We start from the raw sequence: 17319 nt of genomic DNA, 5'->3' as shown, positions 1-17319 counted from the left end.
CATTTTACCATATTATTTTACAGCATCTTAGTGCACCACTGAAAATTTAATAGCTCTTATTTAAAAAAGATAAAAAAAAAATTTCATTTAAAATAATGAAGCAAAGAAGCGACAGAGTCGAACTGCTTGAATCAAGTTAACCAAACCAAACCAGACCGATCCACCAAACTTGATCGAGTAAGTCCATTCGTACCATCCTGAAGAGACTCTCTCTACAAATTGAATTCCTTATCCGATTTAAGCATCCAAACGTGTTGAGCTTAGAAACAAACTCGTATGCAGACTCTCTCTTCAAGTTTATCACACATTTGAGGTCGGAACTCGAATCTAATAACAAATCTAGAACTGGGGACACAAATTTGTACATAAATAATTTTAAATACATAAATATACAAGTAAGATGATAAAACTTGAAATAATAAGTAAGATAATAAAACTTGAAATAATAAGTAGATTTTTTTATTTATAAAAATTAGTTTTTTTTTATCCAATTAACTCGTTCAAAAATAATTTACTAAAGTTTTAAAGTACTTTTACTATATTTGATATAAAATTTAAACTGAGAGAAAGATTTTAAACAAAAATTATAATATCTTATATTTAACACCTGAATACAAAATTTATAAAAATAATCTAAATTTAGAAAATATGAAAGTTTAAATTTTTTACTTTAAATAAAAAAAAAGTTTTATATATTTTCAATGAATAATCTTTTATAGTAATAATATATAAATAAATATCTTGAAATTATAGGTGTAGATGGAGGAGATTAGCAAGTGGAATGAGTCATGGAGCAGGAAATGTAGGATCTAATCAAATGAATTTAGTTAATATATCAACTACACTATTTTTTGGTAGAAATTTTGAAAACAATATAATTTTTAAATATTAAATTTGAAACTTTAAAAATGCATCAGGAGAAAAATTTTGATATATTTCATGTTATAACATCCTTTCACTATTTAAATAAAATATATAAAATCATTTATAAAATTTATATTAATTAATTAATTATCACTCGATAGAAATTTCTAAGTCCAAATTTCATCTCAAATCTACTATCAAATACATATTCCAAAAATATTTGTAGTGGAAGTGGTATATCCTTTATGCTGGCCCCTTACAAATTAATTCGTATGCATTTTTCGACGTCTTAAATGTTATATGGTCGGACGTTTGTGAACTAAAATTAGTTGAAGTACACATAAGTTGGCTTATAATCAATGTTCTTAATGTCGATATTGATGGAAATTTCGAAGTATAAATTTCATGGAAATATCGATAAAATGTCGATATCGATTGATATTTCTGTAAAAGTTAGAAAAATTTAGCATCCGTTTGATAACCATTTCATTTTTTATTTTTTGTTTTTCAACAACAGGGTTGTTTGTTTGATAACCAATTCAATTTTCGGTTTGTTTTCAAAAACCATTTTGAAATTCTAGGTAAATTTAAAAAAAAAAATAGTTTTCAAGAAATAGGTCTTTGTTTTTCAAAATCTCTTTTTTTCTTCCAATACTCAACTTTTTTTATTTCTCATATTTATCTCTAAAACATTTATTTTTCACTTTAAAATTTTTTTTCTAAAATTTCTCTCTACAAACTTTATTTTTCTCTCTAAAATTTTCATATTTTAAATAGTTATTATTATTCGTCTGTCTCCAAATTTTTATATATTTTTTATTTTTTTAACAGACTAGTTTCATTTCTGTTTAAAAAAATTTAATACTTCCCTAACTTTCTCCCTCTAAATTTTCATATTTTATAACTTTTCTTTAATCTATTTTTTTCTCTGAAAATTATATTTTATTTTCTCGTTCAATTTTCTTTTATTGTAATTTTTATTTATCTTTGTATTTATTTATTTTCTCTGAGAATTATATTTTAAATATTGTTTTTATCTTTAAATTTGTTCCACTATAATTTTCTCTTTCTTTTCAATTTTTTTTTTTAACATATCTTTACCTCTCGAATTTATTCTTTTTCTCTTTTTGTCTTTAACTTTTCTTTCACTATTTTTTTTCTAAATCTTTTTATTTGTCTCTAAAATTTATCTTCCAAAAGTTTATTTACATCTCAGACTTGTATTTTCATTGCTCTACATTGGGGGAAGACAAAATTTCTGCAGGTTCAGGTCACAAAAATAGAAATGCATGTCCCGACCTCGTCCCCGTCCCCTATTCTATTTTTTAAATAATTAATATATATTTATTACATTTTTTTATACTTAAATTCTAAAAATACATAAAACAATTATAAAACCGATAATTTTTCCCGCGAACATGTATAGGACCCAAGAAACAAGGTGGAGACAGAGACTATTTTCAATTTTCTAACTTTTTAAAAACTAAAAACTAAAAATGATTATAAAAAATGTTTTGGTTTTCTGTTTTTTAAAAAGACAACAAAAAATGGTTATTAAACATATATGGTTTTTGTATTTTAAAAACAGAAAACCAAAAATAAAAAAGCAAAACGCAGAATAGTTATCAAACGGACCCTTAAAATTTGTAAAAGATATTTAAATTAACAAAATAAACATTTTTCTATTTTAAAATTAGTTAAAAATAATTAATATTCATATTATATATATATATATATATATATATATATATAAAAGTAATATTTTGTTGGTATTTTTCATATTTTGTTGATTTTTTGTACTATAATGAAAATGTCGATTTATCGATGTCAAATCCATGAAAATATGAATATGTCTATAGAAATGTCGACGTCTCGATCAATCAACCATGTCTATAATATTTGATAAGCGGGACGGGCACCGCCCTTACCATAAGGACACCATGGCCCCACCAATAAGGGGTGGAGTGGAGTCCTACGATAAAAAGAAAAATTTGTAGGATAAGTTTGCCACGTAAGACCCACTCCAGATTCGAGTTTATCCCAATAATACATAAAGATACACAAATAAAAAAACACATAATTTTTTTTAATTCACTAGCTATCATTGGATTGGTAGAAAAAATGTTTATGCTAAAGCTACCAGCCAATTAATTTGATGGGAAAATTGAATGAAAATAATGTTGTTCTAGTGTCTCATTTTCTAAGTGTTTTCACAATGCCACGGGAAAATTATATTACACCAATTTCTAAAAATAGAAGTTCGAACCGTAAGATATGAAAATTTGGAACTTGTTTGATACAGTTTCAAATAAGAAACTTGTTTTTATTGTTTTTGGAATTTTTATACAATTTTGAGAAAGTTTTTAGAAAAATGAGAAACAACAAATGTAAAAATAACTGTGAAATGTTTAAATTTCTTAATAAAATTAGGAGTAAGAAACAAAAAAAAACGGTAATATTATCAAACAATCTCTAGAATCTAAATAGATATGGGCTAAATTTGGAAGTGGTCAAGAGAAGTAGAAAAACACTTCCCAACTTCACACTGGAAGTTATATATTTGGAAGTGATTTAAAAGTGCTTTTTACCCCAAGGTAAAAAGCAATTTACAATTGCTTCCAAAGTCAAAAACTCAAAATTTAAACTTGATTGTCATCCACATTAGGTAAAATGCATTTTAATCTTTTTACAACTCCCTTCTAATGTATTCTCAGAGTCAATAAAAGGCCACAACTTCCTCCCCAATATCAACTGCATGCAGTAGTCACAGTCCCAACAAAAAAATTTCCCATTATATATTATTATAAATGCAGAAAGAGAAAGACCATTTAGACAAAATAAATGTTAAATTACAAGTCCTTAAACTTCATCCTTAATTTTAAAAAATGGCTAGTAGGTTCTAGAGCTTTCGATTCTCATACCTATTAGACATTTTTTTCTTAAATTTAGGACTTACCATACTTCCATAGAACAATTCTTTTACTTGCTGCATTTATAAGGAGTTCTCCAGACTGGCCATCAAATTTAGGACATTACTTCGTGTGCCATACTTTGTAGTCATCGATGGATTACAAAAATTTAAATTGATGAGTTGGGTAAATTTAATTAACAAGACAGGATTTCAAACACAAAATCACTCACTCCGATACCATGTTAAGAATGAATAAATGATGGATCGAGTAAATAGAATAGCCACTCAAGAATCAACAAAATACAGTTTCAAAATATGAATGAGCATATTGAGAGAGAATTTTACAATAGGAGAAGGTCCGTTTTGTATGCTGGAAAATGGTTTCATATTTAAAAGGCAAAAAGTTTTGGAGGTTTGGCTTGGGGGAATCTCACAAAAGAAATAAATTCAACTCTATTAGACAAAAGGGGTAAATGAAAATGATTAGGTCCCAAGAGAAAACCAAGTCGTTCATCTTTTGGGCTTTGAACTTTCCTAGAAGTTTCCTAGTTCATATTTTACAATCATGGCAGTGTCATTGATGTTGAATTTTGGCATCACTGCACATGAAAGGGACCTTCCTCGCTAGAACCTTAATTCCCACATGTTTTCTCCCTTACATGTTAAACAGGGTTCTACATCATACACTTTCAATTAACGCTTGACGTTTAGTGATGTGAAAACTCTAGTGAATTTGTAGACACTAGAACCCTCATGTCGTTCGACTTTAATTCTAAGATTTAGGTTAGACACATTCTCTTAAGATCAAAGTTCTCGAGACAAAGAACAAGTTCCTTGGCCTAAAAGTCGAACACTCTACAAGAAATGATATCAATCATACTTAAATATTCTTGACATGCAACTCAAGTCATGATATTGCAAAAGTTCAAAAAAGTTCCAAGCTAAACTTGAAAGTCATATGGGTAAAATTCATTCTTTGAAACTGAAAACTAATCTATTTTGTGAAATAACTGAATGACGATATCGTAGGTAGCTTCCCAACTAAACTTTGGATGCCACGTCGTCAACCATAACAAAACAATACCCCTATTTTTAATATGTTCAAGAAAGAAGAAAAATTAGAAAGCAATAAAATTGCTTAGAAAAAAACTCTAAAATAAAAGCGTACCATAGTTGGAAGTCCTAAACTGTTCATATGACTTAGCTTCAGCAGAAACTTCAAGGAAAGGACAAATCTCAAGCAATGATTCCTTAGGAGACCTAAACTATCACTCCATGGAATGCGTTGTGCCTTCGCTTGGTGTTCTTGGGATTGTTCGTTGCAATTTCCTGTGTTTCTGAAACAAAATTCATAATAAAGAGAGAGATTGGTTTTTCACTGTGGTTGATTACAGCCTTTTCCTCTCAGCTTCTTTGACCATTGTGAGGTTGCATTCATTGTTCTTCTACGTAATTGACATTTTCATTTTATAGAGTATAATGTGTCGTTTCTCATCTAAAAGAAAGTCGGTTAAGTTTAAGAGTGGATTTGTAGTTATAACCTCTCGGAAGGAGTAGAAATGTCTAAACTACTAAATTATGCTCGGGTTGATAATCTTTATTAGACAAATGGTAAGAAATTCAATTAGATGACAAATTCTTACATGGTGTAAGGTAATCGAATGTCAACTCCTACAATTTCATCTAAATCATATCTTAATTTAGAATAGTTAATATAGTCTTGTATCGATTCTAGTTTCTAACCAAATTATATAGGCTTCTGATCAAATAATTTAGGTCTTTCCAAGCTGCGTTCAAACCAAACCAACCTTCGCCATACAACTTGGTCTTTCAAAAAGGGACGAAAACCCAACGGACCATGAAAATTCACTTCTATTGTTAAATACTGAGTCGAGTCGGGTCGACCAAATCTCCCTAGCCCTAAATCGTTCGGACCCTGTGAATTCCTTCTTAAGAATTAACGTTCTACAATTCCTCCATCATGGGGAAAGAAATTAAATTCGCCTGGCCTACACTTCAATAAAACCTTCGGTCCACAAGAAGACTTGCCTTGACATTGAAGAAATTAAACTCGAAACAAGAACAAAACAACTGAAAATTAAAAACCATCCAGATTAAGCAAACGGATGAAATTGTACCAATCTTTTGAGCTTCCGTTTGGTCTGACCGGAAGAGGAAGAGAATCAAGCGAGGGCGTCATGACAGAGAGAATTTGGGAGTTGGGTAATTTCAAATCGGTGTTAGCAAACGCAATGATTTTAAATTGATTGATATTTTTAATTCAAAACTATAATATTAATTCTAAAATAATAATTATTTTTTATTTAGTAATTAAAATATTACTATTCTGAGAAATAAAAGTGTTGACTTACCTAAAACAAGTCCATATAAAAGAAAAATGTGCTAATTAATTAGATAATTAAGATCTAGTTTGAGGTATGTGACGATTAATGTTTTGAAGTGAATTTAAATTTCTCTTTATATGATCAGAGAATTGTCATATCCATCTAAAAAAAAAAGATTCAATTTGATATGGTCAACTTTTAAAGATGAGGCCATCGTTTTGGACATGATATTATTATTATTATCTAAATGCGAATACATGATATTATTATTATTATCTAAATGCGAATAAAAGAGTAGGAATGGACCAAAACAATCACTTTTAAAGAATATAGGAATCAAAATAAATATTTTGAAAATACAATGAAACTCTTTTAAGAACGCCTCTCGAAGCTATTCGATCTGGGGAGATAATTATTTTTCAAAGCTTTTAACAGAGTGCATTTATTGATAGAATCTAAGCGGAGTAAGAATAATTAATTATTTTCACTAAGTAAATTCCTTCATAAAATATTCAACAATAGGAACCATTCAATGTCAAAAAGATGGACAAAATAATCAAATGTCAAAAAGATTGTAATGAATACAAGGTCAAAAATTTTACCTGAAAGCAGACTCGGCCGCTCCACTTTCCTGGTTGAGTATGATGTCCAAACGTACAAGTACACTGATTTCACTACAAGCTCCAACAATTGCCTGCAGAGACCTCTATCAGCTGTCACAGGGCCAAGCACCAATCTCTCTTTAACCCTCCCTATGCAACAATTTCGGGCCGAGAGGTGGTCGATCAAATCCAAGGCGTCTTCCAAAACCGATGATGCTTGTGGAGATCACAAGCTCATTGGACTTATCACACGTGCAATGCATCAGTGTTTCCAAGGGGACCTTCTTCCAGAATGGCTAAAACCATTGGCATCACTGCCATTCTGTCTCCATCGTTTCTTCTTTGAACTCTTCTCTTTACTATATCCATTTTCTTCATGCCTTCGCTTACTACTACTATTTTCTCTTTCCTTCTTTTTCGACTTCTCGCGACAACTGACTTTTCTCTTTTTCCTAGAGGAAGGCGTACCAAAATCTTCGGATGCATCATTCCCCCGCGGCAATGGTTCTTCGTCATCACCAAACTGCCAATTACACAGCATCTCTTGCTCATTTCCATACTGTAGTTGTATAGGTTCCCCTGCTCCAGGCAGTAGAGAATTGAAGGTCACTTCTCCATCTGTGCCACCTTTTCGCTTCAACAGGACTGGATCAGGCCTAATTATCGTGCCAAGAATACTCCTGTTCGGACCCAGACCCAAAATGGTCTTAACATTTGTCAAGGTTGAAAAGGCCAGTGCAAATGCAGATCTTATCTGCAACCGGGGTAGATATCAGAAACAAAGTCTTGAGATAAAAAAGGACGACAGGCACAATAAACAACATGATTGATAACAAACCTGGAAGTAATTGAAGGAATTCTTGCCAATGTCATTATCTGGTGCCTGGAAGGTAATATCAATAAATTGCATCAGAGCAACTTATAAAAAGCAAGGAAAGCTCAGTGACCAAGTTGCAAAACTTTGTTTTAAAAGAGATTCCATAAAATCTGTAGCCGTAACAATTCATCCGGTTTTGCCTAGGAAACTATATGGTCATGAAGATATGGGTCAACCGGTAACTTCTATAGGGCCCATTTGAGGAATTTAAATCCAGCTCACGGGATCAGAAAGGCTTTGGGCCAGAAAGAACAAGTAAAATTACCATACTGAGGGAGTTGGTGAGATCCTATATTATAAAGCAATTGTACACAAACTGCCCGAGCAACCCTACTATATTAGCAAATAAATGTTAAAACTAGCAAATTAACCTGAGGATCCTCAATGGAAAGAAGAAATGGACGTGCTTTTGTCATGAATCTGCAACAGTACCAAATAAAACAAAAATTTAGGGAGAGGCCGAAAGGCGAAAATAGCAAGTAATGAAATGTGATGTCTGAGAATGAGAATGGAATATAAATTCATTGTAATATTTTTCATATTTATACCCTCTTTTACTCTTCGAGAAAAAAATGCCTCCTCCATTGCAAGATACACCAACATCAGAAGTGTTCAATTTGCGACCATAGAAATCAAAAAAATTTACCTATCATTGAAAATTAAGACATTAATAATAAATCAAAGAAATCTTCTACTCCACTTCTGTTTAACAGAAAATACAGTACAAATACTAATAGCAGCATTAGCTACGCTAATTTCTAAGGAAAAAATTATCTACAAGCACCTATTTTCACATCTTCGAAATTTCATTCATTAAAAATGCTAGTAGGTGCTTTGAATAAAAAGTTAAAAAGTTAAAAGAAACAAAAAACAAAAAACATACCAAAAGGACTCCAAGATTATGTTCAAGAGAAGATTGGCAGCTGTTGTGACTCTGCAATCAATGAGGCCAGATGAAAGAATAATCAGCGGGAGACTAAATGCCTTAAGATAATACACATCATTGAATGTCGGTAGTTCGTTGTCTTTACTAGACAAAATACCAAGTAATCCTTAAGATGAAAAGAATATATTCTAAAGATAGTTCACCAAACAAAAAAGTTTGATTTACTTTTTTCTATTCTCAGTTCCAGCACAACCAAACATTGCTTCACAAACAGAAGTATTTTGGCTAGGTCTCAACATCCTTCTGAAAGGACAATTAGGAAGTTATATATGATCTTTTGAAGGAAAAATGTCATATACAGGTGGAATTTGAAATTAAAATATACTAACCTGCAACATTGCCATAAGCATGGTAAGAAGTGCATAAGAACCCAGTCCACCTGAATATACCTGCAGACCTTACAGAAAACTTGAATTAGACACAGACAATTTAAAGGTAATGGATGGACCAACTTGATAAGAATTACAATTCGTAGTTGGAACCATACCTCATTCAGTTCTCTCTGCTGCAAAAACACCTTTAAGATCAAACACAAAGGACGCAAAGGAGGCCACTTATCAACTGCAACCTGTTAAGAGGAAAAGCACTAGCAGTCAGCAGATAAACTAAATAATTCAAATCCATCAAACAATTAAGAAAAGTGAACTTCAGATTTGATGCGAGTATTCCAACCCAAGCTTCTATTCAACTATATGCACTCAAATTCAAGAAAAAATAAAGAAACTACATAATTCAAATCCATCAAACAATATGGAAAGTTAACATCAATTTTCATTTGAATATTCTATCCTAAACTTCCATTCAATTATATGCACTCAAATTCCATAATCAATCAATAAAAATTCCTTGTATACCTATAACTCAAAACAAGCATGTGATAATGAGATTAAACGATAGAGAAGTGCATGCTGAACTCCAAGCATGAAATAGGCAAAAGACAATAATACACAATAATATCTAATTGCAAAATATCACAGAAATGGTACTACAATTTTTTGAAAGAGATAAATTTTGAGAAAACCTTAAAGCATAATTTGCACATCAAGCAGCCACCTCATAATATAAACCACAAAAACATAAACACTGCAAGCCTGCAATGATCGAGATAAGGTCATCATAGCAAGTTTGAAGAATAGCAACAAACCTTTATATAATCCGCAGCCTTTGGTCCATTCTGCACGTCAAAACTGTTAACCAAGAGATGAGATGTCAACTTTTTGGACTACTATTGAATTTTACGTAATCTATGTGTCTGTAATTCATCAACGAATTGTTTTCTATCAAGGAAGAGGGGGGATTTCTTCATAGCAAGCAGAAACTTTTTTAACCAATTTATAAATTCCAATACTAGTCCAATAGATTGACAAAATACCTAATATCAAAAGCTATACCACTTTGCTTTTCGACAAACTTAATTATTGGCACACGGGCTTTTCCAATAACCTGTTCAAATGATATCATAGGAGATACAAGAGTATAGTTAATGAAGATCCTGAGACGATAACGAGTGAATCATAAATTAAGCATACCTGAATCTTTTTTGCTATTCCCTTTTGTGATAAGGCCCTGGAAAGAGCTTGCAAACCAAGTTGTGGTTTAGGGATGCCTGAACCCAGAATAACAACCTGCAGGAAATGGTTACATTCAATAATTAACTGAAGAGATAAATATTAGTTTGTTTCCAGTAAGAAATAAAAGTTGGTTCCATATAATAACAAATATTTTCCATATCCAATGCTTTATCATAAACCACTAATCAAGGAAAAGGAAAAACTGAGGGCAGATAGAAACAATCCAGTTACATAAAAAAGGCTTCCACTATTCAATTAAAATGAAATTGCAGACCATAAATTCTAGAGCAGAATGTCTCATTCATAGAGGATCACCATATACCACATTGACTTCACCTGACTCGGTGTACTACGTATCTAATATTTCTTACTTTTTAGCCAATGCCCTAGGCATAGTTGCACTTAAAACTAAAAAAGATAAGAGACATAAAAAAGAAAAAAATAAAATGTAATTGCTTCCAAATCCACCATCTCGTTATTCAGCTGGCTCTGAAGGGTCAAATGCAATTTGCAGTTTGACCATTCAGTTAGTAGTTTTGTCCATTTTAATCCCAATAGGCATACAGCAAGCAGTATAACCTCTTATAATAAGAGATCAAAATCATGAAACATTATAAAATATGGATCTAGAAACTCACATCAATGTCACTGGTTGGAAGATAGAGTCCTGTCTGGAACGATCCAAATACTTCAACCTAGAAAACCAAAAAGAACAAATAAATACACCACCCCATCCTCTTGGGATTGAATAGGGGAACACTAAATAATGTGGGGCACAAATCATACCTTGCAGTGAGGCCATATATGTTTGACAACACTAAAGACCCTTTCTACTGCCTTGTCACGTTCATCGCGTTCTTCTCCAGTTGGAGACAGAAATTCACAAAAATCGACAATTTCTGCATACAACCAAAGTTACAATTTCAGAACTACAATGATGTATACAACGTGAATATTATATGGATGAGGGTATCAAGGGCCTTACTGTTTGTTATCACACCACATGCTTTTTTTACTTGAGAATCGAAAATTAAAACTTCTATCGTCAAAGAGATAATTCAACGACGCGCGTAACCATTCGAAATTAAACACTACATCATCCTAAACAACTTCAACTTGCACGTAAAACAATCAGGATTGAACATAATTACATCCAAGCACAGATATTGCAGCCTACACTGCTTCAAGAGCAACAAAACAAAAGTTAACTCAGATTCAATTACCTTTATGCAACTGTAGCATAGGGCTCTTGAATCTACTATTGCCACGGAACCACCCACTTTCAAGCTTCGCCTGGTCCTCAGGTTCCGGCGTCCTAGGCTCAGTTTCCAGAACCGACGCACCCGGCAAAGGAGTAGAAAAACCCGAAATTTCCTCCACATTGTCAGCACCAACATCGAGGGAGAAAAACTCGGGCGCAGCGGTCTCGACCGGAGCACAGTGAGAAGTAGAGAGAGAAATCTGGTTCCGGAAAACGGAGTATGGCTCGAGATCGCCGGACGGCGACAGTTGGTCCTCGCTTGAAGTGGTAGTGGCGGCGGTTAAGGAAAGTGGGCTTAGAGTATCGTAAAGAAACTGCTGAATTGTCTCCTCCTCCATTGAAATAGAATGCGATGGAGAGATGCAGTAGAGCAATGGGGTCCTTCTCCAAAGGGTTTTGAAGAATTCGGCAGGTTTTGAAGATTGGGGGATATTTTCTGATTAGGGCTTTTGGGACGTCCCTCTGATTTTGGTTTCCTTGCGCCGATTCCCCTCCAAAAAGAAGAACCGTCTTCTTTTTATTAAATATTTAAATATTTAATTTTTTTAATTATTTTTTTTAATAGTTCACGTTGTTTTTTGTCACGAGGTTTTTAGGTTTGAGTTAGTTACTTGTTCAAGTTTTAAAATGTACCCTTTTAGTTTAATAATTGAGAAATAGATCTAAATATTGATGAGTTAAATTGACTTTTAATTATTGAAAATCGATGTCTTCTTTGTCGCAACTTGTTCAAGAAACTGAATATTCATTTCTTGAAACCAAACTTCAAACTTCATTATAGATCTAGAAAGCTATTGCCAAAGAAGAAGAGAAACGGACAAATAACCAAAAGAAAAAGACTACAGAAGATTATAATAATTTAAAATTTTAAAATCTTAGGAATCAAAGGTATATTTTGCCTAATATAATAATACATATTAAACGGGCTCATGTTAACTATTTTTTTTAATAAGTATCATTTTTTTTTCAATATAAGCATAATTCAAGTAGACAAGACACTTGAATACCATTCCATCTAAATGTTAGATAGTTTAATTCCACACCCTCTAATTATTGTTAAACTCAAATATATATATTTATTGAGTTAACATAAACACAATTCATTGTTAAAGGCAAATAACTCATCCCAAGGTTCAAATTATCGCATCATACATTTGTATACTCGATCAATGAATTTTCACTTACAAAATCATGTTAAATAGATTTGAATTGCCCCTCAACTAACACCTCGGTATGTCACAGAAAGGATGAAATCTTAATGCATCTACATAGAATTATACACATAACGTGACCATAAACATTAATAATTTTCTTAAAGTAAACAGTTATTATTGTTATTATCATTTTGGAAGGAAACAAAAACCATTCTCAAACATAAAAATCTGTAAACTACTTAAAAAAAAAGGTATGATTGTTTTATTTTGCTTTTGAAAAATATTCATGTTCGTTTCAAAATTCTTAAAGTACATTTGAATTATTAGTCAAAATTTTCTTTTAAAAAAACAAGTTTTTGTTTTTTTACAACTATATATATAGTCAATCTTTTTTTCTTAAAACAAGTTTTTGAAAACTATATATATTTTGTAGTTTTTCAAAATTTCACTTAGATTTGAAAATATTTTTAAAAAGTAAAACAACAAACGACAATTTCCAAATAAAAATAACATTTACAAGCTTAATTAAAAAGAAAAATAAAAAACCACAATTAAAATAGTTATCGAGATCACCTCCGATGATAATAAATTTCTTATCCACTCAATTATCCTCAAATTTACAACTGAAATTTAAGATATTGAATATTAAACAAGAAAGAAATTACATGGTTTGAATTTGGACTTCTTTGAAATGAAAATTGCATCAAGGTGCAACTAACCTACCTTAGTAAAAATTGGACTTCTTTAAAATGAAAATTGCATCAAGGTGCAACTAACCTACCTTAGTAAAAACACGGTTTTTAATTTATCTCTTAAACTTAAACATCTAATTATAAAAACTACCAGCTTGTTCCAATCTTATCTACAAAAAAGAGAAAATACACCTCGTCAATGGCAATCATCCAGTTGACAAACTTCTTAAAGATTGATCCAAAACTTTTTGTTTTAGCCAAATTTGATATGATTGGTTGACAAATTCCAAACCCCCAAAAACCCAAAATGAAAGATTTTTTTTTGGCAGTTAAATTTAAACTCCCAAGTGCCTATAATTGGTCCCCCTTCATCTTCAAGAAACTGCACGCTGTTTTTTTCCAGCACGAAACAAACAAATTCAGAGGGAAAAGGAAAATTCCTCCATAGACTAAAACCTCGAGCATCAATGGCGGACCCATTACTCACTCTCCTCTTCCCAATGGAAACCTTAGTTCCCGAATCGCCGTCTCCCCCAATCGTCCACTACACCATAACCCTCGACCTCCCGACCTCCATACTCTTCTCCTTCACCGTGATCCTCTTCTTCCTCTTCCTCTTCCACGTCCTCAACGGCTTCCTCCAGTGGTTCCTCGACGTCCGGCACGGCGGCGCCGGGGACGTGGAGCTCGGGGAGGCCGGGTCTTCGTTCTTCCAGGCGGTGGCGCAGAACAACGCGTGGGTTGTGGGGGCGGTTGAGCGGGCGGTGGAGCGGGTGGTGGCGAAGCTGGAGGAGCGGCGGGTGCGGCGGCCAGAGAGACTGCCGCCGGTGGTGAGATTCGGGAGCGAGAAGATGAGGAGGAGGAGCGAGAATGAGGAGTGCGCCATTTGTTTGGAGGAGTTTCTGGCCGGAGAAATTTGCCAGGCCTTGCCGGAATGCAACCATTTTTTTCATTCCGATTGTATTGATGTTTGGTTCAGGAAGAAATTCACCTGCCCCGTTTGTCGTAATTGTATTTCAGCTTAGATCTAATTTGTTCCGTTTTTTCTCTGTTGATTGTATAATTGCATTGTATATAGTCCAGAAAATTGTATATAACATAAATGAATTTTATTGGCTTAAAAAAAAAGTTATAGTTTCGCTTCCAGGTAGTTCATAAATTCATTTCATGGAAAATGGCAGCTCGAAGAAGACGAAAAGAGATTTAAAAAATTCATAAAAAGAAAGAAATTCAATCAAACCTCAGAACACAGACAGATCAAAGCGCAATTTCCAACCAAAAAATCAATAACTAACACGATCAAACAGCAGAAACTAGGGCTTCCTGATTACTCTGAATCCCGATCGTCAAAATCGTCCATATCGTAATCATCTCCGCCGCCATCAACATCGCTGCAGTCGCCGAACTTATCCAAGTCGCCATCGCTCAGGAAATCATCGTCGTCGTTAAGAGACGGCCGCTTGCCGCCTCTAACCTCGATCCTAAATCCGCCATTAAAAGTAGACTTCAAATCCATCGACACCGACGGCCGGTCATTTACAGCGAGCTCAAGCTCACCGACGCCAAACCGGTATCCGCCGGATTTCGCAAATTCCGCAGTGGATTGCGTGTTCTGCTTTGGAGGCAGTTGATTTTGTATTGTGTAAGCTAAAGGAGCAGTAGCTCTGGAAGGAGCGGATGAAGCAGGGTTGCGAAGAAGGAAATGGATCGGGGCTTTGATGTCTTTGAGAATCAACCTGGAAGCCATTGATGGAGCTTGAAGATTTGACTGTGGATTTCTCAGAGTTCGTGAGAAAAACGATTATAGAAGATTGGAGGGGACGACGATGGCGTTTGTGTGTGTATATATAGCGCGGCCAGAGCAGAGGGTTTAGGGTTTTTGGGCGGAGGTTCTAGAAACTGTTTCGGTGCATGCCACGTGGACTAACAAACTACGCGAAAACTTCAAGTGTATGAATACTCTTTCCATTCTGATTGCCACGTCAGTATCTATTAAAGATAATGGGAGTTCCACCGATATTAAAAATTATTTGCATTGACAAAATAACAAAGAATAAAGCAATGTGGTAATTATTTATTCTACGTTTACTAATGTTGTTTACCTTCAAGAATTCTGTTGTTCACTAAAATTCTCTAGAATCGAAATCGAAATCATTTTTATGAAAATTATTAATATATCCCTTTATCCTTTTTAGCTAATTACATATATAATATTGTGTTCTTTTTTAAATTACAATAATAATAAATTTTAATTTAATTTATTACTATATTGATAGTAAATATTTTTATTATAACAATTATCTAATATTAATACACAATGAATAATTAAAATAAAATTACATCATATAAAATATCTTTTATTAGAACAATCAAACTTTAATATAACATATTATCAAGTTTTATTATTATAATATTTAAAAGTAATAATATCTATGTAAAATAATTTATTGATATTAATTAATATTAATTTATCATATTATATAATAAAATCACATCAACTAATAAAAATTAGAGTATAAATGGAGAATAAATTATAAAAGTATAAAAAAATAATTAAAAATTATATGGATCTAATCCATAAACGAGAGATAAAAGATAAAAATAGTACATTAATTATAATATATATGTGGGATCAATGGAATAAAGAATGGAAATGTGATTGATGGGGTTGGAGGAGTGTAATGAGATTACACTTTTTTATTTAATGGGGTAAACACCATAAGGGTTTCATTACGATTGCGGATAAGTAAATAAGACTTTAGTTTAGCTTCATCTATTTTCGTCTTTGCAATTTAAAAAAAAAAAATCTAAAGATGGGTCATCTGATCTCTTTATTTCATTAATTTTTTCTATCAAATCCTATGAATAATATTTAAGTGTTAAAACACAAAACTATATTTGACAATTGTTTGTTTTTTTAGAAAAATATACTTTTTATTTATAATTCTCTCTCCTACTTGTTAAAAATTTAATGGTAATTATATTATGGGTTCTAATTCGAAAGCACTTAAATAGTTTTCTAAATTTGTTAAGATATGTCATAATTTTGTATCGAAGATTTTTTTTTTTTTTTTGGTAGTATAAAAAGTTTTGTTAGAATTATGTAAACTATGGACAAAAGAGTCTCTCTTTAGAGCTACAAGATTAAAAGGGATGTTCTGAAGGTGTATTAACCAGAATGAAAAAATGGACCATGATTAGGACCAAAATAGGATTTAAATTTAAATTTTATCTAAAAATTTAAATCATAATGTTACATCTAATTTTTATTTCTCATATTTTGAAATGTGTTGGATTGGCTATGGTTTTTTTTTTTTTTTAGACTTCTTACTAATAAACTTCTGTATCATATTCAACATATGCCTTACACTCTTACCACTAGTTCTCATAATCTAATTTCATTGTCAACTAAATAGCTCAACTAGTTATCGGATTCGTAACCTCTTTTAATTTTTTGGCAAGAAAACAGAGATTTCGTTGATGAATGAAATTACATAAGCCGAATCTCCAAAACAGAATTAAAAAAAAGCCTCCGTCTATCTGCACAAGAAGAATCCTAACAATCCATGCGACTTTCTACTAATCCAACAACATTTTAGAGTAAAAAAAGAAGGATAGAACAGTGGCTTCTAAATTTTGAATTAATGAGACCTCAAAAGAATTCAAATTAATCCTAGCCCTTATAGCTAATCAAGTTCCAACTATGTTTTCAATAAACTTTTGTTCTGGAAAGCAAAAAGCTATAAGACAGCTTCCAAATAGGCCTTGTTCTTTGTGGCTTTACGTCTTACAAAATCAAGCATGCAGTCAGAGAGATTTACTACAAATCAAACACAAGGCAAAGGGAAATGGAAGAACACAGTTGATGTAGCCAAGGACTTTCTAAGTTACTAATACAAAATTAAGAGCTTTAGTTTTCTTTGAGAATGATTGAAAATAACCACTTCTCTCAGACTAGTTCTACAAAGAATAAGTTACTGATATATGCAAAGGTTGGGTATTGCAGTATCAGATTAGCAGAAAGGCAAAAACTCGCATCAAAACTAGTTCATTACTGATTACCTCACTCCTAAGTGGGGCGGACCAAAGAAATATG

At 32.4% G+C, this 17319-nt stretch overlaps 1 protein-coding gene across 1 annotated transcript; it reads right to left on the bottom strand.

Annotated features, from left to right (window-relative positions):
• Positions 1-6585: 6585 nt before the first annotated feature.
• LOC111010551 (Nucleotidyltransferase family protein) lies at positions 6586-11883 on the bottom strand. The gene is made up of 13 exons (XM_022284012.2): positions 11340-11883; positions 10903-11015; positions 10755-10811; positions 10075-10170; positions 9918-9988; positions 9690-9732; positions 9033-9113; positions 8875-8934; positions 8483-8533; positions 8148-8245; positions 7971-8019; positions 7561-7605; positions 6586-7476 (listed from the first exon to the last, which is right to left on the bottom strand). Exons 1-13 carry the CDS (start codon positions 11713-11715, stop codon positions 6985-6987), a joined length of 1632 nt encoding a protein of 543 aa, XP_022139704.1. The 5' UTR covers positions 11716-11883; the 3' UTR covers positions 6586-6984.
• Positions 11884-17319: the final 5436 nt, after the last annotated feature.

Source organism: Momordica charantia, assembly GCF_013281855.1.
Source record: "Momordica charantia cultivar OHB3-1 chromosome 11 unlocalized genomic scaffold, Mcharantia_2.0 BLBB01000011.1, whole genome shotgun sequence".
Lineage (NCBI taxonomy): Eukaryota > Viridiplantae > Streptophyta > Magnoliopsida > Cucurbitales > Cucurbitaceae > Momordica > Momordica charantia.
Note: the sequence above shows the minus strand (reverse complement) of the source record. Positions and strands in the feature narration are given on the sequence as shown.